Below are 24,658 nucleotides of genomic sequence, written 5' to 3' on the forward strand. Positions count from 1 at the left end.
CCAGTTTTTGTTTGTCCACGAAGTTGCTTTCTGTTCCTTACTTCCGAATCGAATTTCAGACTGCTCCAATGCTTATTTCTTCCATTTTCGTCAACTGACTTAGCGAAATGTTGGAACTGCTTCTCATTTTCACAAAAATTGTGAAATGTGGAGCTCACAATACACAGATAATTTTTTTATTTTCGTAGTATGCCGTCTCATGACATAACAATTCACAGAGTTTTAAGTTAAACTGTAAACAACAATACCCAGCAGAAATCAGATGTTTAAACGTCATCCGGAATAAGCAGAGTTGTATCAAAATCGTATTTATACATACTGGGACATTCTATAATACATTTTTTTTAAATTTTAACCTGGTGTTCTCTAGTCTTCAGCTTTACTAAAAAAATATATCTTAAAATGGTCATCCAAAAAAGCTACTAGGGATTCCGTTATTCGCAAGTTGCGTGTGACCACAGAAAGTTTACACTATCAAAAGGATATCAAGCGGTTCATCCAATGCTTATTTCTTCCATTTTCGTCAACTGACTTAGCGAAATGTTGGAACTGCTTCTCATTTTCACAAAAATTGTGAAATGTGGAGCTCACAATACACAGATAATTTTTTTATTTTCGTAGTATGCCGTCTCATGACATAACAATTCACAGAGTTTTAAGTTAAACTGTAAACAACAATACCCAGCAGAAATCAGATGTTTAAACGTCATCCGGAATAAGCTGAGTTGTATCAAAATCGTATTTATACATACTGGGACATTCTATAATACATTTTTTTTAAATTTTAACCTGGTGTTCTCTAGTCTTCAGCTTTACTAAAAAAATATATCTTAAAATGGTCATCCAAAAAAGCTACTAGAGAGATATTTATGTTTATTTAAAAAAAAGTTTTTTCATTGAGCTCGATTGATTCCTGTTAATTCTTATTGGTCGCACTCAGCTGGGCAATCATTTTCACAAACTTCACACACGCTTGGTTGTTTACCATCGAAATAGCTAATAGCAACACGCGCTGAGATAAAAAAAATTGAAAAAGAAAAAACAAACATTACTTAACTGTTTTCAGATGAATTAAGAATAAGTTAAACTTACAATTATCGTATGCGTCATAGACTCGAACCGTTCCGGAGATTTGCTGAAGTACCGTACTTTGTTGGAAACCCGTTACTTTGATGCACTGGTAGTAGACCGGTATTGTGTCAAAGTACAGTAAAAGCGTCGTTTCGCCGTATTTGAGCTGGAGTTTCTGGAACAAAGAATAATATTAATATTAGAACTTTTATCACATATATGGTTAATCGTTTAAAATACCAACCCTAACGAAATCCAAAGCTTCAAGTTCCTCCACGGATTCATCCAGAGCGACATACCCACTGGGGAAAGTGATCTCCATCAGTACGAACCACGGTTCTTCATAGCTTTCCCGGGGTAAGAACTTGGTACAGATTGACAGATCCAGGTAAAATTCCGTTGATGTATTCAAGGTGTCTACTTTGAGGTCAAAACGTGGATGCATGTTCAGGATGTTGGAACTATAGCTGTAGTCGATGCGGAACATTCCGAATCCGGTTCCGTTGGCCGAGACCTGAACCAATCGCGTATTAGGCGGAAGTGTCAGTTTCTGTTCGGTTAAGGAAGATTCGGCATCGATACGAATGGTACGTTTTTGCTTTTCGTACGCTATGGATACGTCGTAGTGGTTGCGGGTCGTCGAAAATGTGTGAGCGTACAAAGCTAGCCCCTCCAGTGCAGTGAATGTGGTTTGTGTGTTGAAAAAGTCGTTTCGTTGTTTGGCAATTATCCAGTTCACAATGTACTTGGTTTCAAATGGTAGATTTATAGCTAGAAACAATAACAGTCCAAAGCCAGTTGCTTCAATGCTCAAAGGACCAGCATCCCACCAACGCATCTGCCGCGCCCTATCACTACTTGATACTTCTATAAATTTGTCCAGCACAGGTTGCCTCGAGGTATGGTTAAATATTTGTAGAGCAAACGCTGTCATAGAGAGGGTGTACAAGTTTGAAAATTGCTGATGATTCGAAAGCAAATATTTGCAACCGCTATCAAGAAGTTTTCGGTAATTATCGATCAATTCACGATCCTCAAGAAAAGCCAGCAATGTAAAGGCTGTAAGAGTTGCTTTGTCTCGGTGAGCTTCTTCTAAACTGTATTTTTGATCTTTGCTTAGTTCAGTGAAGGATCCTTCCGAATTTTGTTGTTTTCCCAACCATTTGAAAGCTTGGTCAATAACTCGGTTATCTACAGTGACAAAGTTTGAAGCTCGCCGCAAAGTTCTGGCAACGAGTGCTGTTACGTAAATACTTCCGGTGTTGTCTTCATTTCCGAATAAGCTGAAAGAACCATCAATACGTTTGAATTTCAGCAAGTTTTGATAACCTTTTTCCAAGAACAGTATAGCTCGGTCAGTCACCCTGGCTTTGTATGTGAAGGTGACTCCATTGTGTTCAAGTAAAACGAGGCTTGGAATCATGTGCAATGCGTTCTGTTCTGCATTTCCATGCGGAAGTCTGATGCTGTCCTGAATATCATTTACTGAATTGCCAATAATATCACCCAAAATGGTGAAAGTTATTTCTTCCGAGTCAGTATCAATGTGCCTCGGAATATTCAAATTAAAATCTCTGAACTCTTGCCTCCCTGAATCTAATTGGATGAATCGCTTGATATCCTTTTGATAGTGTAAACTTTCTGTGGTCACACGCAACTTGCGAATAACGGAATCCCTCAATTCAGTACCTTCCGCAATCACCTTGACTTCGATATCACCCAGTTTTTTCGGGCGTATCATAAAATTCACCGTTGCCGCTGAATACGGATCGATTACGGCATTCTTGGCCTGATAGCTAGCATCCAAACGACCACGGTTATCAGTCAGCTCGAATTCGTGTTTCGTGTTCTTCAACGTAACTCCAACGTACTGAACGTCATCTCGGTTGTTGAAGATGCTGACCTCAACTACGGCTATTTCACTCTTCTTTATCAAATTCGGTAAGTTTATCTTCAAGAACCCTGATTTGATAATTTTCAACGAAAGTGGTTGCTCGAGGATCCCTAGTCCGTACTGAGGACTAATCGAAAAGGCTGACACTTCCCAGGTGGTTATTGAGTCAGGAGCGTTGCTATTGATTTTCAGCACTCCAGTGGATCTAACAGAACAAAAATTTTTTTAGGCGATAAAGAAATAAGAATGTTGACAAGTTACCCAGAATTGTGAAGATCGTCCCATAGCCAGGTTTCTGGAAAATTTCTTCTCGGTTTGATATAAGCGTCTTCTTCGTCACTATCTTGATTGAACCGGGAGGTTACGGCTGAAAAAAATATCAAATATCTTCTAAAATTGCTAGGCAAGAGATATTGTAAGATGAAATACCTGGCATGGTTGCGGCATTACTTAGAAACAGGATTTGTGAATCCTACGAAGTATAAATAAGGATTAAGTTTAAGGGATTGAACAACGTAAGCTAAGAACTTCTTACTTCCTCTGAACGAGTAGCTGATTTTAGGGCCTTCAGCACAACGCTCTGGGTAAGTTGATTCCCATCGAGACCTAGAAGCAGAACACTCCGATCGATGGCCAGCAATCCTACGGATGAGTTGGGTTGGGTTTCGGCAAGGAATCGTACCTTCTCTCCGGGAGTGAATTCGTCGGTTACGGTGCTCAGCTCTATCTGTAGTAAGAATTTACACTTCGTATTATGCTTGTCTTCATTCTCCAAAAATCTGTAGGCTTACCGAATTCCGAAAGAAAGGAACGTCCATTACCAAATCATCGCTCAGTAGATAGCCATTGTGAATTGTGAAAACGGTAACCTTGACCGTTGGGAACATTTCGGAGGTAACTTTCACACTAAACACCGGTGAATTTCCGTTAACGTTTATCATTTCCATTTCCAGAAATTTATTCCCAGACGATACATGATAGGCAAGTTTCGTCAGAGGAACAGTAGATTGGACTTGAAAGGATACCAACTGATCTAGCATTACTTTTTTGGTAATTTGCGACAGCTGTAGTGATGCGTTACCTTTGGAGCGATCCTTACTGAGATCGAAAGATTTAGAATCTTCCTGGAATTTTACGGTTAGTTTGGCACTGCTGGCTTCCTTCGGAATTGAAAGTGACAACGGAATTGAACCATCACCAGCTGGGTCAACTTGTAGCACGGTAGTCTTCTCAAACTTCTTGGCCCCGGAGTAAGAAATTGTTATCTCTACTTCATCGGTAGGCGTCGGTAGCTTATCCCCGAGATGATCTTTAAATTGTACCCAACACTTATACGGCTGCCCAGGAATGAAATATTTCGAAGATTTTTCCAAATGGATTTGATAGCGATGTTTGAAGACTGGTATGAAATTTTCGGCAGTTATTTTATTTCCTGGAATAAGATAAACGTATTAGATAGAAATATATAAAAAAACCTTAGCCGTTAGAATAAAACAGTTGGGGGAGTAGGGCGCAACCCCTGGAGAATTTATTCAGTTCATTTTTTTTAGCTTTCGTTATTAAGCTCTTGTTTTCATTGGCAATTGTACGATTTGTTCAACATTGGAAATTGTAGTTAAAGACTCTGAAACTCGACGTACTGAGTGAGTAAGACGTTGAGTGATACTTTCCTTAAGACTCAAAATAATGGCTTAAATATTTAGCTCCGGACAGGTCTGCACAGTGTTATTCGAATTCAAATTAAATTATTGCTACAGAGGAAATAAAGTTGGCCACACGAGGCAAGATAGACACTCTCAGTTTTGGCGAAACTGTGTGTTTTTGAGCCTTATTTAGAAAAGCACTTTCTAAAAGAGTTTATTAACTGTTTACTACCTTAAAAAGTAGTTTGATCTTCTTGCGGTTAATGCATGTTTTTTTTGTGAAAATAATATTTATTTTTCATGTAGGGGAGATAAGGGCATAACGAGCACCCGGGGCAAAATAAGTTCTTCTCTTTTCTACAAATGTACATATTTTCATAAAAAAAATCATGGGGATTAGTTTCGTCCTTCCTACAGTATTAATTTTTCAGCAAAAAATAAATCTTCTTATCATCTTTACAGAAATATTAAAAAAAAACAAATGAAAATATTATAATTTTTGAGCACCGGGAAATAAGCTCTTATGATCGTTAAATCATCTACGCACTGCAACATGATGTACTCGTTGTTCCTCAATTATCACCATCATTAAATTTTTGAGTTTCATTATAATTAATTATAAAACGCGATTTTACTTTAACTTGTTGAATTGGAGCAAACAGAGCACCATTGATCGGGGCACGATGAGCATTTTCTGCAGTAGAATCTAGCAGCGAATTCAACTCGATGAAGTTAACTAATTCATAAAGCTACAGCTTGACTAGTTTACATCTGACGCTTAGCCTATTGGTAAGATATCAGAGAGGGAATCAGAAGACTTGAGTTCTGTTCCTGGTCGAGGTGATTTTTTTCATTTACCATTCATGATCGCTTATTTTGATTGTCACATTATACAGCTAGTAGCATTATCTGCCAAACAATGCACCAGACACATAATGTATGAGTGTGTGAATTGTTTGTATTCTACAAACAGACAATAATTATTTTGTTACTAGCTGACCCGTTGTGCTTTGCTACACCTTCCGGAAATAAATGTAATTTGTAAAAATTTATTAAAATTTAGATTTTAGAGAGCATTGTTTTAAATCAAACCTCATCATACTTCAGAACCAACAACTTTGAAATGAGAGCTGCAGCTGCAGTTCTGAATAGCAATTTAAAGATGGTATATATTATTTACTGATCTCTAAACTCGTTTTTCAAGATCTGAAATTTGTACTCTGTACCCAAAAAAACCTTTTTAAATATCGTCCCTTCTTTGAAAAGCTTAAATTTACATGGGAGCTTTCCCATCTTTTTCAATTTTGTCCCCCACTGCTTGAAGAAGGTAGGCAAATTTAACCGGCTCGATACCCAAACAGCACTTATAATGGTAATGAAAAATATAATCAATTAGTTATGTATTAAATACAGTGCAAATTTCTTTTTTTTTAAATAAATTTACTACGGTAAACATATAAATATTTAAAAAAAATATCAGTTGCATCACTAAATAAGTTCTCAGCGTTTTTTTTAATTTTTTCTTTGAAAGTCAAATTTTCAAAAATTTAGTTAAAAACAAATTTCTAAGTTTACATTTGTCCCGCATATTGGGGCAAGTGTCAATGCAAAGCTTATTTACAGATGCGTCAGAGTAATGGCTTTAAAATGGATTTAATACGAATTCCTGTTTTTTGTTTTATCAAGTTTCACTGATACCTCTGCAGTATTCCTGCAATATAAATTTATGTTTGTTACTCCACTTTTAACGAATGCTGTTCAAAGGGAATGACCTTCATTTACAAAGACATTTAAGAATTTTCAATATCCGCTGCAGTTTCAACATTCGGAATACCCCTTCTGGTCTTTCCAACATATTGAATCATTTTGAAGATGAATTTCTTAAAAGTTCGACGTTTGCCCTTGCCCCACCGTGTAAGTTGACAGAGAGGAATATTGTTTTTAACACTTTAAGGGTAAACTAAAAATTTCTTTTAAAAATTTTGAGTCCAGTAGAATATCGGTTCTAAAGTCTCGCTTTTCAAAAACGAAGCGGATTAAAAGTCTCTTTTATGCAGCCATGTAACACAAAAACACTTTTCATGTTAAGTACGTACTTGAATTGGTATGTAAGCAAAAAGTACAATGGTTTTTTCAGAATTATTTAAAATAAAAAGCTCCCATTTTTATTTCTAAATTCGTTTCAGTTGTGTATTTGGGCCGTAGTAACAATTTCTAGAAGAAAACCTAATTTTTAATTTTTTTTTAACAGAAAAAGTTGAACGTTTGAACATGTTCTAATGTTCCTTGAATGAAAAGTCGAATGCTACCTACATTAACACGAACTAAATATGGAAGTATTTTAGCAAATATTTCAATTGGTTTTGATTCGATTAATAAAATACCAATCCGTGTCTATGTGGTTTATCTATAGGTGGGGACAATCGAAAACATTAGTGTTTGTTTGTTGTATCCATACAGTTGTTTATGAACGATTGTGACGTAACGCGATGCCATCATGAAGTCGAGTATTAGGCGTCCAAATGTAGCCATAGAAACTTACAAGGAAGAATGTTTGGGACGCAAATAAAGTTGTTTATTATTTTGAACTCATAGCGTCGCCGTACTGTGCGTCAGGAAAAAAGCATAAATAAAAGGGTGCTTTAATTGGGATTTTTTTTTTAAACACGAAACTTTGCATGGCGTCGATGAACTGCGACTTCAACGTCGAGACGCATATGAACGTTTGTGACGTAGCAATCAAAACATTGAAAAAACTGATTCTCACACTCGTGCAAGGGTATTCTTGTCCTCACCTATAGATAAACCACATGGAATCCGTGTCACATCTAGGCGTCATTTATTACCACGTGCTGTGTACAAATCAAATAAGCCAGAAAAAAACACATCTAGGTTGCATATCGCCCCAAGTGTTTGAGAAACAGGCGCCTTATTGTTAAATTTTCCAGCAATCAATGAACAGTGTGCTTTGGTTACCATCCTCTTGCGACGACGTTTGCTCGCCCATGGAGACGAAAAACCAACCCCTCAAAGAAAATATGCTTGGTTGAGAAATACGCGCCAAAATATTCCTACTGATCAGTATGCTATGATTGGGTTACTATCCTTTTGCGACGTTGGCCGCGACGCCTCGACCATAGAGACGAAAAACAAACCGCCCAAAGGAAAAAAAAAATCTCAAGAAAATGGATGTCATGACTTTCATTTGTTTCGAAAAACTACAAATTTTGTACGGAAGCCTCTCCTTCCTTAAGTCGGATGGAGTTTTGACTATTACAGAAACCATCCCCGGCCTCAAAAACCCTCAGATGCCAGTTTTGACGATGATCGGTTCAGTAGTTTCCGAGTCTATAGGGAACAGACAGACAGACAAACATTCATTTTTATATATATAGATTGCTTTGTTTGATGAATCTACGCCTCACTCTCACCGTTTAGTGAAAAATGCATCGATGATGAATGTTAAATGAAAAACAAATTCGCCACGACCAGGAATCGAAATCATGCCCTCAGATTATCTCTTCTACACCTTTCCGATAGGCCAAATCGTCAGATGAAACAAGTCAAGCTGAAGCTCTATAATTCAGTTGACTTCATCAAGTTAAATTTGCTGCTATATTCTACGGCAGAAAATGCTAATCGTGTCACGATTAATGGTGCTTATACTGCCCCAGAGGAGGTTCTCAATATGCCCGTACAATGACTTATATCAGATCTCGAAAAAAAAATTAAAATTTATTTTTAAACGTTTTTTTTATTTTTTTTAAGTTATAGCCTGTGAGGAAATAGTCTTTTTTAGTGTCTCAACGCGAATGATGTAACTCACATATTATAGCTGTTCTCTATGGTTAAATAAGCGTCCTCCTTAAGGGGGCCGTTATGCCCTTAAGTTCCCTAGTGAAAATAATTTCAAACAAATCCAAAAAAGGATTCACGAAAATATGAACGAATTGAACTTTTTAGTTATGCATCTACTACTTTTTGTGATTGCTAGCTTTCACACCTTATACTTGACGCGTTGTAAGCGGAAATGACAAATTTTGAGCAAAAGACACATAATTCAAATGAAGAACACGAACTTGAGCCGTAGATCAGAAAACTGTTTTTATTACTTGTTGGAAATGATGACTGTACGTTGTTTGATTTTCAAATTAGCAAAGCAGTCTGATTAATCCGAACATTAATTTATTATCTATCCAACGTTTCGGTTCTCTGTATGTTCATTGTTATGGAGCTTGAGTAGTATATTGTCGGTTTGTTGGTCGATTGGTAGTTGGCATATGAGAAACGGTTTGATATCGTTATCTATGGTGGTCACAAAACAGTTGTTTTTTGGGTTTTTTTTTAATTGGAACAAATTTCTGATAACCTGGTAAAACATATCGACTTTATTTTGAAAATCTGAGAAACTAGACTAAATTACCTTCACAATGAACCTAAAATCAACAAATCAGTCAAGATTTGCGGCCAGGGAATCGCCAGGTAAAGCTTCTCCGAAGCGGATATTCTGCGAGCAGCTTTTGAGGGTTAAATAGTTTTAACTTATTTTCAAAAGTTATTTCAATTACAAAACCGGATTAGTCGAAACTACGTTTTGAATTCAATGCACTTCGGAAAAATTGAAATTTTGTTACCTTGTGTAATTTATCAAAACCTTTTTGGATATAATATTGAGCACTAGCTGATCTCATTCGAACTCCGTTTCGCTTTCAACTTGGAATAAGCATAGCATAGCATAGCATTGGGTGACTACACACATCTTGCATTGGCAGATACATGCGGTACAACTAATTATCAAGAACAACACAAGATGCCAAAACGAGTATCTGGATTCAAAACTCATTTCAAGTGTTGCCATTGAAAATCAGTGTAGTACTACAATGCACACCTCGACAAGTCAATGTAATCATAGTGGGGATAATCTGGAACAGCTAAAGAAACTTTTTAGGTGCAGAGAACTCATACGACCCAGGATGCTGTTTTCAGATAGGAAGGGGAAAGGTTTTTTTTATAGGAAATCCTACTTGGCAGATAGGATTGATGAAGAATTTAAATACAACTGCAAAATCATATAAGCTAATAAAAAAAGAGAAAAAAGGAACGAGCTCACCAATCTGTAAACAATTGTTAATGGACATCGTACTATGCAAGATGCGCTGCGATACACTTTTAGTGAACTTACATCCACCGGCTTCTGATTTAATGAATGCAGATCGCATTGCAAAAAAAATCTTCGGAGGGTAGTAGAAGGTAGAGTCAAAAAACACACTGGCGATGACTGCGTGGAAGCAATTCGTCTGAAGATAACAATTTTTGTATTGTTGATAATTAACTTATTTTTCGCGGTATACATTCGAATTTATTAAAAGAACATTTTAAAGCAGGAATTTTCTACTACACTATTGTGATTTTCTTCGTTTCACAGTCTCATCTATTCAAACTACACTTCCGGTCATTTTGCTCTCACAAAACACGTGCATCGTTTTTTAAAAGACTCACATACGGCATAAAAAGCACTTTTACATCCCGTTAATACTGAATTCTGATGGTAGCACAAAACAAAATAAACGCTCTGCTTTCCGGAGCTAGCGGTTAGATCCGCTAATTGAAATAAATGCACCTGTTTCCCCCTAAATTTTTCGAACAACTTGCGAACATTTTTTCTCTGCACCTCAGTTGTTAACAGTTTCACCACGTTTCACCATTATTTTGTACTTGAAACTAAAAATTGATTAGATTTTTTATCGAATTCACCAAAATTTTTTATTTGCGAAAAAACAGACGGGAAAAACGCGACGTCGGAAAAATTACGTGCGTCCTCGAGCACGGCTTGCTGCGGCTCGTTTCGCTTTCAACTTGGAATAAGTCATGAAAAGTTTGTATGAAAGTCAATTGCCAAGCAATTTCCAGATGCACCTCCGAATTCATTGTAAAGTAAAAATTGTAAAAATATTGGACGATCACTTTTTCAGTCGTCTGCTACTAAATTTGAAATCGATAATCAATTGACCGTGCCAATAACTCCCGTGTATGAATTTAGCCTCGATTGTTGCATTACAACGCAATTATTGCCAAAAATTGATACCCCTTTTGGTGGCCTCTTATACAATCTTTGATATTTGAAATCGATTGCCCTTCCCTCAAAACACCCGTGTGCAAAATTTCAAAGCAATCCACGTCAATATTACTTAAAATAGTGAAAAATTAGATATTATGGACGACCCCTTTCGTCCACTCCTGGCAAAACATTTGACATCTGAAATCAATTAACCGTCCATGAAAACAACCGTGTGCAAATTTTCATCCCAATCCGATGTACGATATTTAACGACGATATTGCAAAAATATTGAAAGGTTAATATGGACGACCCCCTTTGAATATGAACGACCGCTTTGGCCGACCCCTGACTTTGATAAGAATAAGTGAAATAAATTGTTTGTCCCTAATAACTCCTATGTGCAAATTTTCATCCCGATCCGATGTATTAAAACTTCAATATCACTAAGATTTTGAAAAGTTAATATAGACGACCCCTTACACACATGTGCAAATTTTCATCACAATCCGACGAAAAGTAATGTCAATAACGCGAAAACAATATTTGTCTTGTATGGACGACCCCCTTCAGAAGGGGTCATCCGAAATTCTGAAAACATTTTTCATCATTCCTAGTCCTAATGAGCATCCATGCCAAATTTCAGCTCTCTAGCTCTTAAGACGGCTGAGTCTATAGAGGACAAACAAACAAACAAACAAACATACATACAGAAATTGCTTTTTATATATATAGATAGATTTAGAAGATCAAGAAACATAAAGTAAAATTTAGACTGAAATTGTTTTATTGAAGAATATTTCATACCAACATAACATTTGAAATTACATAAACGATTTTTTAAATCAATATTTTTAGTATTAAAGTAAAGGATATTAGATTTTTTTTGCTTATTCTGTAGACCGTCGTGGGAGGTTAATGTCTGTAGCATTTGTCGTCGATGTATAAAATTAGTATGAGATGAATAAATTTAGAAGTTAATATAGTTCTTGTTAATAAAAACTTATTCTTAAGACGAGATAGGGGTTTGTATGTGAAGTTTACATTATCAATACATATGGTTAATGATATGATTAGGAATTAGTTTAAATTAGTGAACGTCATATAGGGTCATAAATGAAATGATTCAAGCCTAGGGTGATGCAAGACTTAATTCCGCCGGAGGCGAGCCAAATTTGTGACTGCTTAAAAACAATTATTTTAAATTTTTTTTAAGAATTTACCGGTACTTTGTTGAAAATATTACTCGAAAAAATCTCCATGGAGAGGGGACTTAAAAACAAGTTTTTATAATGATTATTTTCATGAAACAATTTTTTTTACCCACTTACTCACTGGTCGGTGATTTTATCGGGCCAATTTAACATTTGAGTGATTTCAAAAAAAAAATTATCTCTGTTTTCCAGCCCTGATCTTGAACAATACAAGAAGTTTTCGTTTCAATTTCTTTAGATTATCAAATATACTCTCTTGATACATGATTCCGAGAACCGGTAAGTTTTGCAATGTGCACCTTAACACATTGCAGACTAAATATAAGATATCTCATTTTTCGTTTGCCGCGAACGTGCTTCATACAGAACCAGAACTCATGAAACTATATTCCACAAAATTAATCACAAAACTTTCTATTACTCAAAGATATTAAATTTAAAAAAAAAACGATTCATTGGATTCTGAGATATGAAATGCCGAGTATCGGTGTTTTTTTGGCTTCTAATTCTTCACGGTCTTTAATATGTTTATGGACGAATGAATAGTAAGTTTTATTTTATTTTATAAGGCTTTTCGTGAGATTTTTTTCTGTCTTGTAATTTGAACTCAGAAGTAAAATATAAACTCTAGATTTCCCAAATCATGTTTGGTTTTATACATTAGCGTGCCACAGGCCCGTGCGAAGGACCCGTCAAAAATAAACAATAAAAAAGGAAAGAAATTTCTAACACCCTTTCTTTACTCATGACTACCACACAAACTAAAAACAAATTGGACTGGGATTGTTTTTTTTTTTCAAAATTATTTACTTTATTCTGAACTAGAAATTTGCACCAACAGAATTTCTAGGCTAATTTAAAATAAACTTTTCCAAATCACAGAGCTTAAGAGAAATCTGGATTCTTAAATAAATATCCAATCAGATAAAAAACTTACCAAGATTTTTTTTGGAAAATGAAACATGAGCTATCAAAGAACGAAAGAACATAAGCCGTAAATATCATGAATTTTTTGAAAAAGATACAACGGCCACCGGCAGGCCGTTGTATCTTTTTCAAAAAGTTCATGATATTTACGGCTTATGTTCTTTCGTTCTTTGATAGCTCATGTTTCTCTAATTTTTTCCATCACCTACGAAAATGTGATTATTTTCAGGTACAAAGATGTACCAATCGATTTCATAACATCAGTATTGACGATTTAATCTAAAAAAAATTGATGAATAGTTTTTAAACTTTCAATCAAAAGTTTAAAAGTTAAAAATTATAAGCTCTGATTATTTTGTCACTTTTGATTGAAATTTTGAGTCCTGGAAAGAACAGAAGGTTGAAACTTTGTATTTCTTATTAAATTATATGAGGACTTAAAGGCTTATGTGTCAAATACACAAAAAATCAGAATTAAAAAAAAAACAAATTTGTTACAATTATTTCTAAAATTTGAATATTTCGACAAAAACATTCAACAAGTTATTGAAAGAATTGGAAAAAACTGTACTTTAAAATTCCGTTAATTTATTTGAAAATCTAAACAATATATGAAGATAAAAAAGATAAGTTTTTTAAAACATTTCAGGAGGTTTTTTCTAAATAATGACGCTTCACCATAAGAATTTACAAAATTTAATTGATGATTCAAGGCAACAGCATTTTGGTACTTTTTCAAATGGTTGGTTCGGTAGATCTCAGCGTTCTGAACTCGAATCTTTTATCGAATTTGGTCGAACACTTTGAGTTTTGGTGATAAGGAGTTTTAAAATGTATCACTTTTAAGTAATTGATAACTGATTAACTAAAGAACCTACATATACAAAAAAATACTGATTCTGATTCTGTTGATCATACTTCATTCAATTAAGGGATATTATTATGATGAAAATGATGCATGATCTAAAAAATGTAAAATTCCAAAGTTGAAAAAATGGAAAGATATCATTACAAGTACTTTTAATACAACTGAAGAAAGTGTAAAAAAAAACTTGATTTCATTTAACACATTTGTAAAAACCTGTAAAAAGATAACATGTTTTCTTAAAAAAACTAAAGTTCAGTTAAGTTTAAAACTTCTTAAAAATTTGATAAATGAAAAAAGTAAAAAAACATAAAACTGCTATAACTTTTTTGTGCAGAACTCAAAATTTCTTGAATTCTCGAGGAAAGTTGATAATTCATTGAAAACTTTTATTTTTGAATGATAGGTTTCTGATTGGAGTTTTTTATAAACAATGCAGAAATTTCTCATATAGTTTTTACTTATTTTCAAAAGTCAAACAAAAAACAAAATAAAATTTAGTCGAAATTGGTTTCTTGAAGAATATTTCATATCAGCATAACATTTGTAATGAAATAAACGATTTTTTCAAATATAAATAATGGTTCGTTTAAAACTCTGTTCTTATATGGTTATATTTCTTAATAAAAACCAATTCTGAAGACGAAGTAGGGTTTTTGTATGCCAAGTTTTGAGTTCCCATACAAAACATCAATTGAATTGCAATTTAGAACCAAAGTTAGTTTCAATTCGTAAACGTCGAATAGTATCGTAGATCGAAATGTCTCAAGTCAAGGGTGTATTTAAGACTGAATTCCGCCGGCGGCGAGAAAACTTCTGGCTTGCTTGTTAACACTTATTTTCAAACACATTTCGACATCAAGTAATTCGGTAAAAAAATTTCTTGGCAAAAATCTTCATGGGGGGGTTGAACCCCTAAACCCTCCCCCCGTTCGCACGGCCTTGGCTTGCCAAAAGCTGCTCAAAGTTTGAGCGTAGTGACGAATATAGAAGGCGGACAAATTACTTTTTATCTGAGGATGGTCAAAAAGAGTAGACTGAAACATAAAACAAGCAAATAATTTTTAACAAAAACACCACAGAACAAAATTAACAAAAAGAAACCCAAAAAATTCGAAAAGCAATATGTTGTACAATAGACTACCCCAAATTTGTATGGGAAATTCAAAACCTGTAAAATGTTATGCGCTGCAGGCTAAAATTGATCCTAGGCCTAGTACAAGATATCATGCCAAATTTGGGGCAGATCGGATCACGGGAAGGGGTCGCTCAACAAGCCTTAAGTTTGTATGGGATTTTGAGACATTTTGTTCGGGAGAAACATGAAAAACCAGTTTTTCATCAATAACTTTGATTCCCGTCGGCTGATTTCTTTTGAAAACGGTTTTTCTTAAAGCCTAAACTATGAAAAATATTTCATTCGAAGGCTGCATGTCGATAAGAGTTGAGATAAAAAAGTTATTAGGCTTCAAAAATGGGCTAACTTTTTTAAGGATGGTATTCATCACTACTAATGAGTCGAGGCGGTCGAACATATTGACGCCTCATTAACAGTGATGAATACCACCGTAAAAAAAGTTAGCCCATTTTTGAAGCCTAATAACTTTTTTATCTAAAATCTTATCGAAATGCAGTCTTCGAATGAAATATTTTTCATGATTTAGGCTTTGATAAAAACCGTTTTTAAAAGAAATTGGCCGTCGGGAATCAAAGTTATTGATGAAAAACTGGTTTTTTATGTTTCTCCCGAACAAAATGTCTCAAAATCCCATACAAACTTCAGGCTCGTTGAGCGACCCCTTCTCGTGATCCGATCTGGCCCAAATTTGGCATGAGATCTTGTACTAGGCCTAGGATCAATTTTAGCTTGCAGCGCATAACTTTTTCAAAAGTCGGGTCATTTGGGGCACTCTATTGTATAATGTACATACATGAAATGATTGAGAAAGGTATATTTGTTTAATATTATATTCTTTAAAACATGGGTCTAAAATACTGATGAAGTATGCAACATTATATCGTCGTTCGGTAAAGGGTCAACGAAAAAAAATCTCCCAATTTCTTGAGCATATAAAAAGATTTTACTCAACTTTGAAAGTATGTTAAATCATAGAAATTTAACTCTAGTTAGGTGTTAGGTGAGGTTAGTGGCAGAGATGTATGGGACAAACTTGAAATAGTTGAAATGTAAAATGTAATTGCTTTAAGAAACTCTACTCAATAAAACAAAATAAAAAATCGTAAAAATAGAAGTGGGACGTTAAAAGTTCTAGGTTAAAAAGTAATTTTCTTATTGAATATATGTTTTTGAAGAATCTGCAATATACATGATTAAGTTCATTCAAACCAAAAAGAACGCAATGATTTCTTTATAGTCACAGGAACTTTTTTTAAATGCATGCAATTGAAGAAATCATAAATGTTTGAACTTAAAAATTTAAACAATCATTAGTGTTGATCATACTGGGCTTTTTCCGCGTTTTCTTATGATTACATGAGATTAAAATTTAATTGTTTAAAAACATTTTTACAATACTTTAAAATATAGTTTCATAATAGTTCAAAAACCAGTTTAAGGTAGAAAGTCTATATAATGAGGACATAAAATAGAATAAGTAGAGCACCGAAATAGGAAAATTTTAGTTCAACTTCCAATTGAGACTTTGTATCAGGTAATATTGATTCAATATTATTGATTGTTGACGTGAAGGTTGTACACGTTATGTGAACATTTTAAGCTGATCAGAGAGATTACCATGAAATTTAAATGAAAAAAGAGAAAAAGCTATTCAACCATTTCATTGCGTAAATGTGTGTCGAGTTGTGCAAACGATTGCCAATGTATGGAACAGTAAACATATAATCTACATATATTGGACAGCTTTGACTTACTTGAATGGCCTTCCTGAATCGTCACCATAATCGGAACCTCCGTAAATTCTTCATCCAGCTCAGCCACGTTCAAAAGATCACCCATGTTGAATTTAACCCTCAAGCGACCATCAAAATTGAAAGTTTTCGAAAGTGTTTGCAGCCCCACGGCAGTAACATTTATGCTTCCTTTGACGATTCTCCCGAATCCGTAGTAGGCGTCGATATCGACAGTGAGTTCCTTATCTTGAACTGTGTAGGTTTTCGGTGTTCGAATACGAACTTCGTGCTGAGGAAGTCGATATTCGTCGACCGGAAACTGAACGCTATGCTCATCATCTCGAATCTTTGCGCTTATGGTCCAATTACCAAGGTTCGGTGCATTGGAAATATCCAGCTGTGTTTGAAATATTCCATTTTTGAGTCGACCAGTTGGCCACGTCTTGACGACGTTTTCGTCCGGATCGGATAGGGTTACGTGAATGCTTTTGAGATCCGGCAATGGCCGAGTTGACTCGTCCAGTACTATGACTCGAAATCGAACGGTATTGCCCGGCTTGTAGATGGGCTTATCGGTTTGAATTAGAACGATGTAGTTTTTATTCACGTAGCTCAGTGGAACGTCAAAGCTTGCTTCGACGCCTGATGTGAATTGAACTTTCAAGTTGTATTCACCTGATGTAATTGATGATGACTTGAAAAAATCAACAATAATATAATTTGATTAGGGTAACTTGGATGATGTACAATATCTCCTTATAGGTACCTGCCCAAAATCCAACACACCAATCTGGAATGCCCCAGAAGATCCTTCGGGTCCCAAAGAAAGTTGTTTTCCAAAAGTTACCTCACGACCATCGTCTTGAAAACCATGAAATTCAACATAAGCTTCTGTTGTTTCGTTTGAATCAAAAGAGGCTACCGCAAATTCGAATTTTTGTCCTTTGGTAACATACTGTGGAGCCATTACTACACAGTTTCTTGAAAACAAACATAAATATGTTAACGTATTGCTAATTGAATATTAAATTTATTCTTACCCATGATTGAGACCGGCAATGGATTTAACTGATAATAGCAGCAGGACCGCGTGTAAGCACGCTTCGCGTTTCATCTTTCAAGCTATTCGACAACTCGAAAGCAACTGAGCATAGATTCGTCGATGATCGCGCTTGGCCATGTCGACGATCGCTCTTTCAGTCATATCTTCTGGCTGTGGCGTTTTCCTTTCTCAGAACGATGAATGAATTGACCCTAGCTTCACCCCTCGAAAAGTTCTCTCGTTAGCGGGATGGAAGCAACAAGATACAAAACAAATTCGAAACCATAATCTTGGATTGTTGGGGAATCCCCGCTTTTGTTTACAGTTGCGTATGAATGTGATTCATCCGGTTTGACTAGATAGGGATGTTTCGCGATTTCATTGCTTCTTCAATGTGTATAGTGAAATCCGAAGAAAGATTCAGGCATTTTTTTTTTACTGTCTCTGTCTTCGTGTCGGCGCAAATTCGGTCTTAATAAATAACATGTTTCTATTTGTCCTAGCAATAAAGTAGAAATGCAATTTATTTTCAAAAAGGGTTTTCTGGGTGGTATTTTAAATAGGCAAAAAATATCGTTGGGCGCACTACCTTTGTAAAGATGAGTAACTTTATTTTTTAAAGCACACTTTAGATATCATGTTATAAATAGAAAAAGTGGTGAAGGCAATTGAATTTTCTATGCACTTGAAGAGGTTTTCAAATTTTATAACAGTAGTGATATTTTGTGCTTTGTGAAAATGGTAAACAGGAATCGGATCGCGAGAATTTTGAATGTAAGCCACTATAATGAATAATTTCAGTTTTTTGTATCCTTTTTATTACAAACTAGCTGATTTTACTCGGCCTTGCCCGGGTTCACATAAAATATAAATCAAAATGAATCGTTTGACTTTTCGAAATTTTGGAAGTTTTATATTCATCATTATAAGAAATTTGGTCCAAGTTTGGCCATGTTAGTTTTGTTAGTCTTTTTAAAGTTTTTATTGAGAATATTCACTGTTCATCGTTTTCGTAGTTATAAGATTTTAATTAATGGAAATTCAATCCATCCTAATTCATCTTTTCATGAAAAACATTTTTTACGACCATCATTTTTTAGGAAGGTTGAATAGATTTGGCCTAATAGTTTTATCTTCAAAAGATTAAACTGCTTTATTTAATCTTTTCCATCCCCTATCTAATGAAAATATCTGTTAAAGATTATCCCACTTTTCAATATGGATGATCTCCCTGTAAAATGGTATATTTAAGTTTCATTTACTTAGAAATTTCTTAATAAACCTCCGAACTTTGTTGAAGCATGTTGAAAACTCACTTTGCATGTTTTCATTTGCGTGTGTGAATTTTTTCGCTTTTCAATTTCGCTCTGTTTTATTATTAGTTTACCTTAAATGTTGAAAGTTCTACTAATAGATTTTTGAAGTTATCCAAAACAAATCATCTCGAAAACACCATTTTTATGAAAAAGGTTGTTTTTGAGTTCTGTTTTTTTTTCATGGGCAAAAAAATACCATTAATGGATGGTAGAATCTACCACATTGGTCTTCAATGATAACTCAAAAGTTGGAAATTGGTCAGTGAAATCGAATTGTATAAAACTCAAATTTTATTATCTAATCAATTTTCTAATCCCCTATTAAAATCTCAATTGAAGCGTTAAAATCGCAGCCTTGAGCTTATAACTGTGAATCTAAAAAAAATTTTTTCTCTATGAGTAATTCCAAAAATATAAAAATGGTTGACCCTCAAAGCCCCCCAGCGGTGGTAAAGAGCACTTTGAAAGTCACTACTATTCTAGTCAATATATTCCTAACAGGCTTGTTGTATTTTTCAATCAAAATGTAGGCTTATAATTGTATCCAAATATCTCGTAACGGTAGCACGTGCTTTGAACAGTAGAAGGTACAAAAACACCCGCCTAAATTTTCACTTCCAAATTTTTAATGCTCAGCAAGCTTTGCTATCCAGTACATGTGAGCTCTGGATGGTCGTTTCTAATACCCGGCCCATGGTGATGGTGATGGTGAAAATAATCCCGCCAACGAAACGAACGGAAACGAAAATCGGTTCGCAAAATGGGTGCCATGACTATTGGTTCGTGGGAATAAAACCGTTGTTGTATGGACGACCCCCTTCAAAAGGGTCCTGGTCCTAATGAGCACCCATGCCAAATTTCAACTTTCTAGCTCTTAAGGCGGCTGAGCCTATTGAAGAAAAACATACAAACGAACAAACAAACAAACGGAAATTACTTTTTATATATAGATATGCTTATGATACATACAAAGCCAGATCGTGTGAGCATACCTGTGAGAAGTTACAGAAATACATTTACCTACCACTGAACTTAGATCGGCCGGGCCCACTGTGCAGTAGACTGAGTCGATTTGGGGTCATTTTTGGATTTCTCAAACCCTGGGGTCTAAAAAGCTTCGCATTGGTCTAAAACTCATCCATGATTTTTTGTAAAATTTTTAAGTAACGTTTACATGAGTAAATTTGAACTTTTAGGTTTGTATGGGAAAATTGAATATTTTGAACTGAAAATTCAACATTTTGTTTCTTCTGTGGAACCGAGCTTGCTGATTTTTTTTTTGCGAATTTTTAAATTCTCTAAAGGAACTTTTCCGCTGAGCAACTTTGTTGAAGACTGTAACTTCGTATCTTATATACATTTCTTTATTTGAAACGGCTCATACCTTTGAGTTTTAAGGAGCCAAACTCGTTTTGTGTGTATAACAATTGATTACTTAGGTCTAGCACTTTTTGTTCAAAAGGAGAAAAGGATAGAAAGGGAAATAAGAAATTAAAAAGAATTATAGACGGAGATCGATAGCTTTTAGAAAAAGATAAATTTCGAACATGTAATCCAAATCTAACACAGCTAACACATCCCTTACTGGAAAACTTCGTATCTTATTATACAAAAAATTCATTATTTTCATAGTATATTAACATAGTAAAAAAGTTATTAGGTGTTGAATGGGGTGATGTCTTTTGGCATTGAAAAATAATAAATTCAATTGACATCACTGCTGGGTGCCTAGCGAGGTATTGCTAACTACTTTTTATGCAATACTTCGCGACGGTTCCCAAAGCTTTTTTTTTGTATTTTTCAATGACTGGGTCGTAAGCATAACTTCGGCAGGGTTCGACTTGAGATCCAATCTATTCTCGGAAAGTAATCGTTGGGAGGATTAACACTAATATTTTGGGAGAAAAATTTGTCAATGCCTGTGAACAATTTATTGAGGGTTTGACAGACTTGATGTTTATTGTCGATTTGGAACATGTTTTTTTCTGAATTGATTGAAAAATATTGGGGTGATATTCGGACATTTTCACGGAGAGTGTATTTTCATAGATTAGGTTCACGTAGGAGGAAAGATATTGAATTTATTTGCAGTTGATACAATTTTTTACCCATTGTGCATCGGTTTTGTAAAACTTGAAACCGAGAAAAAGAAGGATAAAAAAGGAATGCTGCTCTTCCCAGATAAATATCGAGTACCTTGTATAAGAATGCACAAACGCGTAGTAAAAATTTTAAAAGTGAAAGACAAATTTGTTCACTGTTCAACATTCCACTAAAAGATGATACTTTTATTACAACTTATTTGTCGTCTAGTATAATTCCCAGCTATCCTAGCTCCAGTTATTCGAGAGTCCGTGTTCTCCGAGCCAAAATTTTTTATACAAAATTAATGTTAAGTTTTTGTTTATCATCAAGATATATTGTTATGCTATTCAATCGACGATTCCAATAGCTTTTTTTTAATTATATTTTCAATGACTGAATCGTTAGCATAACTTCAACAGGAGTTGACTAGAGATCCGAATAATTTTTGAAAAGTAATCGTATGAAGGATAAACACTATTATTTTGGGCGAGAAATCTGCCAATGGCTGTGAACAATTTATTGAGGGTTTGATAGACTTAATGTTTATTGTCGATTTGGATATCATTAATCCTGAAAATGATTTTGACACAATTTTGTGCTACCTAACATTTAGTTTATTTGTTTCCATAATTTTGAATATGCTGAATTGTTGAAATATTTTCAGTTCCTATTACAGATTTAGTCAATTTTTGAGACATGGGTAAGCATTACCTGGAGTCGCAGATCATCTAGGTTGTTTTTAATGTAATCATTTTTGAGTTTGATCAAGGTCCAAAGATCAAAAGACATCCATGAGGAACAGTTACCTTTCGATTTCATGGTCTCACTCAGATATTGCACCAGATTTTCAGCTCCAATGAGATTTAAATAAACAGAATTACTGGGGAAAAAATAATGTTCAATCTCTACGAGTCCGGCTGTGGTCAGCAAAATTTCGTAAAAGTGAACCGGTCTCATGCCAATTCTTGCAAATCGGTTTCCACTACGTTGTCGCTTGATTTCAACTACAAATTGACAAAATTATTTAAATCAGATTAGTTTAAAAACACTTTTCTAATTTTATGTTAACATTTTTCTCTTGAAGTTTATGGTTTTGAAAGTTAAACAAATTGCCAAGAAGCGTTTTTTTGTGTTTCTGTTCCCCTACCAGGAAGCGTTAAATCAAAGAAACACGTTCGGGAGATCACTATGTATGTCTATTAATATGGCGGAGTGCGCAATCTTTTCTCTTTGTGATTTCAAAATCAAATACTTATCTCAAAAAATTGTTTTGAAAGTAACAAATTTATGATAAAGAATAGATTTTCAAGCGTAAGTATTTCATATGAAGTAGCCAATTAACACGTTCGTTGCCATGGTACCCGTATCTCAAACATGTTTTTAATTTTGATAAATCAAATCACACAAAACCAACGGAAAAAAGAAAAACAATTTTTAGCATGTTTTATATAATTTTGAAAATTAATTTTTTTTTGTTGGAAAAAGTGGCAATTGGGACAACGTTTCCAAAAAAATTTATTAAAATATGTGGATTAATATCCTCTGGATTTTTTTTAATACGTTTTGAAGCAAAAAGACTGCTTCATTTTGTAAAAAAAAAGAATTTGTTTATATTCAATGTGGTTGTTTCTTTTTTTTCTTCTTAGCGGACCGCCACACTCCCCCCACCAAGAAGCTCATATGAGCCCCCAGGTAATGGACGCTAACTGTTCTCAGCACGTCTGAAAGCTAAAGGAAAAACACAAAACGCGAAGAAAAATTTACTCATGCTGAGAAATTTAATAATAAAGCTACTTAGTGCGATGAGATGTTACGTTAAAAAACTTAATTGCAACAAGTATCTCAATGGAAATAATATTTCCTTTTAAGAGATCCATGTACATATTTGATATTGACTACATATAAAATTTAATTTGAAATACTACAAAAAATTTTATAAACTACATTTAATTATACTAAATTTACAGCTAAGAAAATACAATTAATAATAAATAACTTCTGAATAGTGGTTAGATGATCAACGGCTTAAATTTTCTTTGAAATAATGTATTAGTTTGGTCTTGAAACAGTTTCTACTCGTTGAATTCTTTATATCTTCAGGAAGAACGTTGAATTTGGTTGGACCAATAAAAGAAATTCGACGTTGGCTATGAGAAGTTGAAGATGTGCTCCGTACTAAGTTTTGAAAAGCGAACAAAAACAGTCGCAAATGAATGAATTCACGTCACAAAAGGGAACTTTTAAATTTAACGAGAAAACTATGACATTATCTGACAAAAAAAATGAGATCTTATTTGAAAATGATAAGACGATTCTAAAACACAAAATTTTATAGAAATCGGTTGGAATCTAGCTGAGTTACAACAGCGCGAATGATTGAATTCACGTCACAAAATTTGATTTTTTGTAAAATTTAATAAGGGGAATATGCTCTGAATGCGGTTTTGACCCTCCAGATGGTCGGTATTTACATATCGAACATTATTTAGTTGATTTTTTTTTTAAAGTTCGTTATTTTCAAATAAAAATACAAAAAGATGAATTTTTTTTTGTGAATCTCTAAATGAAGACTGTAAGAAACAGTAGTAATTTTGACGTATGATCCCTCAATATGTTGCTATTCAAGTGCCAATCAAAATAAGGATAAATGAGGCAAAGATACTGAAAATTTATGATTGTAAAAGTCGGACAACAAAATATCGTTTTTAAAAGTGCACATAAAACAACTTAAATTTTTTAAGGACTTTAATTTAATTTTACTTTAATTTTTTCATTTTCAAGTAAATTGGTTGACTTTAAGAATGATAACAGTTCAGAAAACTCCGGAAAAACGATTTCACGTCACGGTGGAGTGTGTCATTAGACCAAAAAAACACAATCCTCCCTAAATACTCGTTCGATCCCATTTGTACCCAAGAACCACAACTCATCAAATCTACCTCAGGGTCGCACAATCGAAGATTTTTTTGGAACTTTGAGCTCATTTGTGTACACAAATAATTGGAGAACCAAGAATTGCAAAAAATTGATTGGTAGAATCAAGAGATGAATTCAAAAAATTGACATGACATGAAATTCGCGAACGGATCTCGCGGCACGAAAATAGCTTCATTAACGGACATCTCTTCTAAATAGCATTTCGGATTGGTTGTCTGTTGGTACACCAATACTAATAAAGCACAAATACAAATTGGTGCGCAAACACAGCAAAAACACCCGATACAAAAAAACCCCAAGCGTCGACCCAAACTGCATTAAATCTGAAGCTATAAAAGAGCACCGATTCACAGTGGTCAAAAATGTAAAAACATGATCGTTGCTCATAACTTTTTTGTTTCACATTTTATCTTCTATGTGTCTTCGAAGAAGTTATACAGTTAAATGAGCTGTATAAAAATTTGTAATGATTTTTTTTGGATTTATACCCCTAAAAGTAAGATAGACAAACTAACTTCTAAAACCAAACTCCAATCTCTTGTTCAAAATACAATTGAATGGAACTTTGTTTTGGACGTTAGGTTTCTAAAACATTCGATTACGACTTACAATGTTAAATATCAAATCAACCGTTAAAAATCAGTTTTTCAACATATCTTTTTCTGGTAACTTTAAAATTTTCAAAATATACAAAGCTTTTCAAATAAACAAAATTCTTTTTTTTGTGGATATGATAA

At 34.4% G+C, this 24,658-nt stretch overlaps 1 protein-coding gene across 2 annotated transcripts; it reads right to left on the reverse strand.

Annotated features, from left to right (window-relative positions):
- Nucleotides 1-332: 332 nt before the first annotated feature.
- On the reverse strand, nucleotides 333-17,677 carry LOC129744761 (thioester-containing protein 1 allele S3-like). Of its 2 annotated transcripts, XM_055737456.1 has the most exons (11): nucleotides 17,582-17,677; nucleotides 17,308-17,521; nucleotides 16,563-17,235; nucleotides 4,047-4,397; nucleotides 3,757-3,977; nucleotides 3,501-3,692; nucleotides 3,395-3,437; nucleotides 3,227-3,332; nucleotides 1,316-3,170; nucleotides 1,093-1,246; nucleotides 333-1,012 (listed from the first exon to the last, which is right to left on the reverse strand). In XM_055737456.1, exons 1-11 carry the CDS (start codon nucleotides 17,653-17,655, stop codon nucleotides 924-926), a joined length of 3,972 nt encoding a protein of 1,323 aa, XP_055593431.1. In that variant the 5' UTR covers nucleotides 17,656-17,677; the 3' UTR covers nucleotides 333-923. The 2 variants fall into 2 exon arrangements, with proteins under 2 accessions (XP_055593431.1, XP_055593430.1); XM_055737455.1 differs by having other exon boundaries at nucleotides 334-1,012; nucleotides 3,757-4,397.
- Between the last annotated feature and the right edge of the window lie 6,981 nt (nucleotides 17,678-24,658).

This window comes from Uranotaenia lowii, chromosome 2 (assembly GCF_029784155.1).
Source record: "Uranotaenia lowii strain MFRU-FL chromosome 2, ASM2978415v1, whole genome shotgun sequence".
NCBI classification, from domain to species: domain Eukaryota; kingdom Metazoa; phylum Arthropoda; class Insecta; order Diptera; family Culicidae; genus Uranotaenia; species Uranotaenia lowii.

Excerpts from the sequence above, each read along its gene's own strand:
- LOC129744761 (XM_055737455.1), bottom strand. The coding sequence starts at position 17,655 with ATGAAACGCGAAGCGTGCTTACACGCGGTCCTGCTGCTATTATCAGTT. Across the intron at positions 17,522-17,581 it reads ATTGCCGGTCTCAATCATGG|AAACTGTGTAGTAATGGCTC; the intron begins GTAAGAATAAAT and ends TTTGTTTTCAAG. Across the intron at positions 3,438-3,500 it reads CAGCTACTCGTTCAGAGGAA|GATTCACAAATCCTGTTTCT; the intron begins GTAAGAAGTTCT and ends TATACTTCGTAG.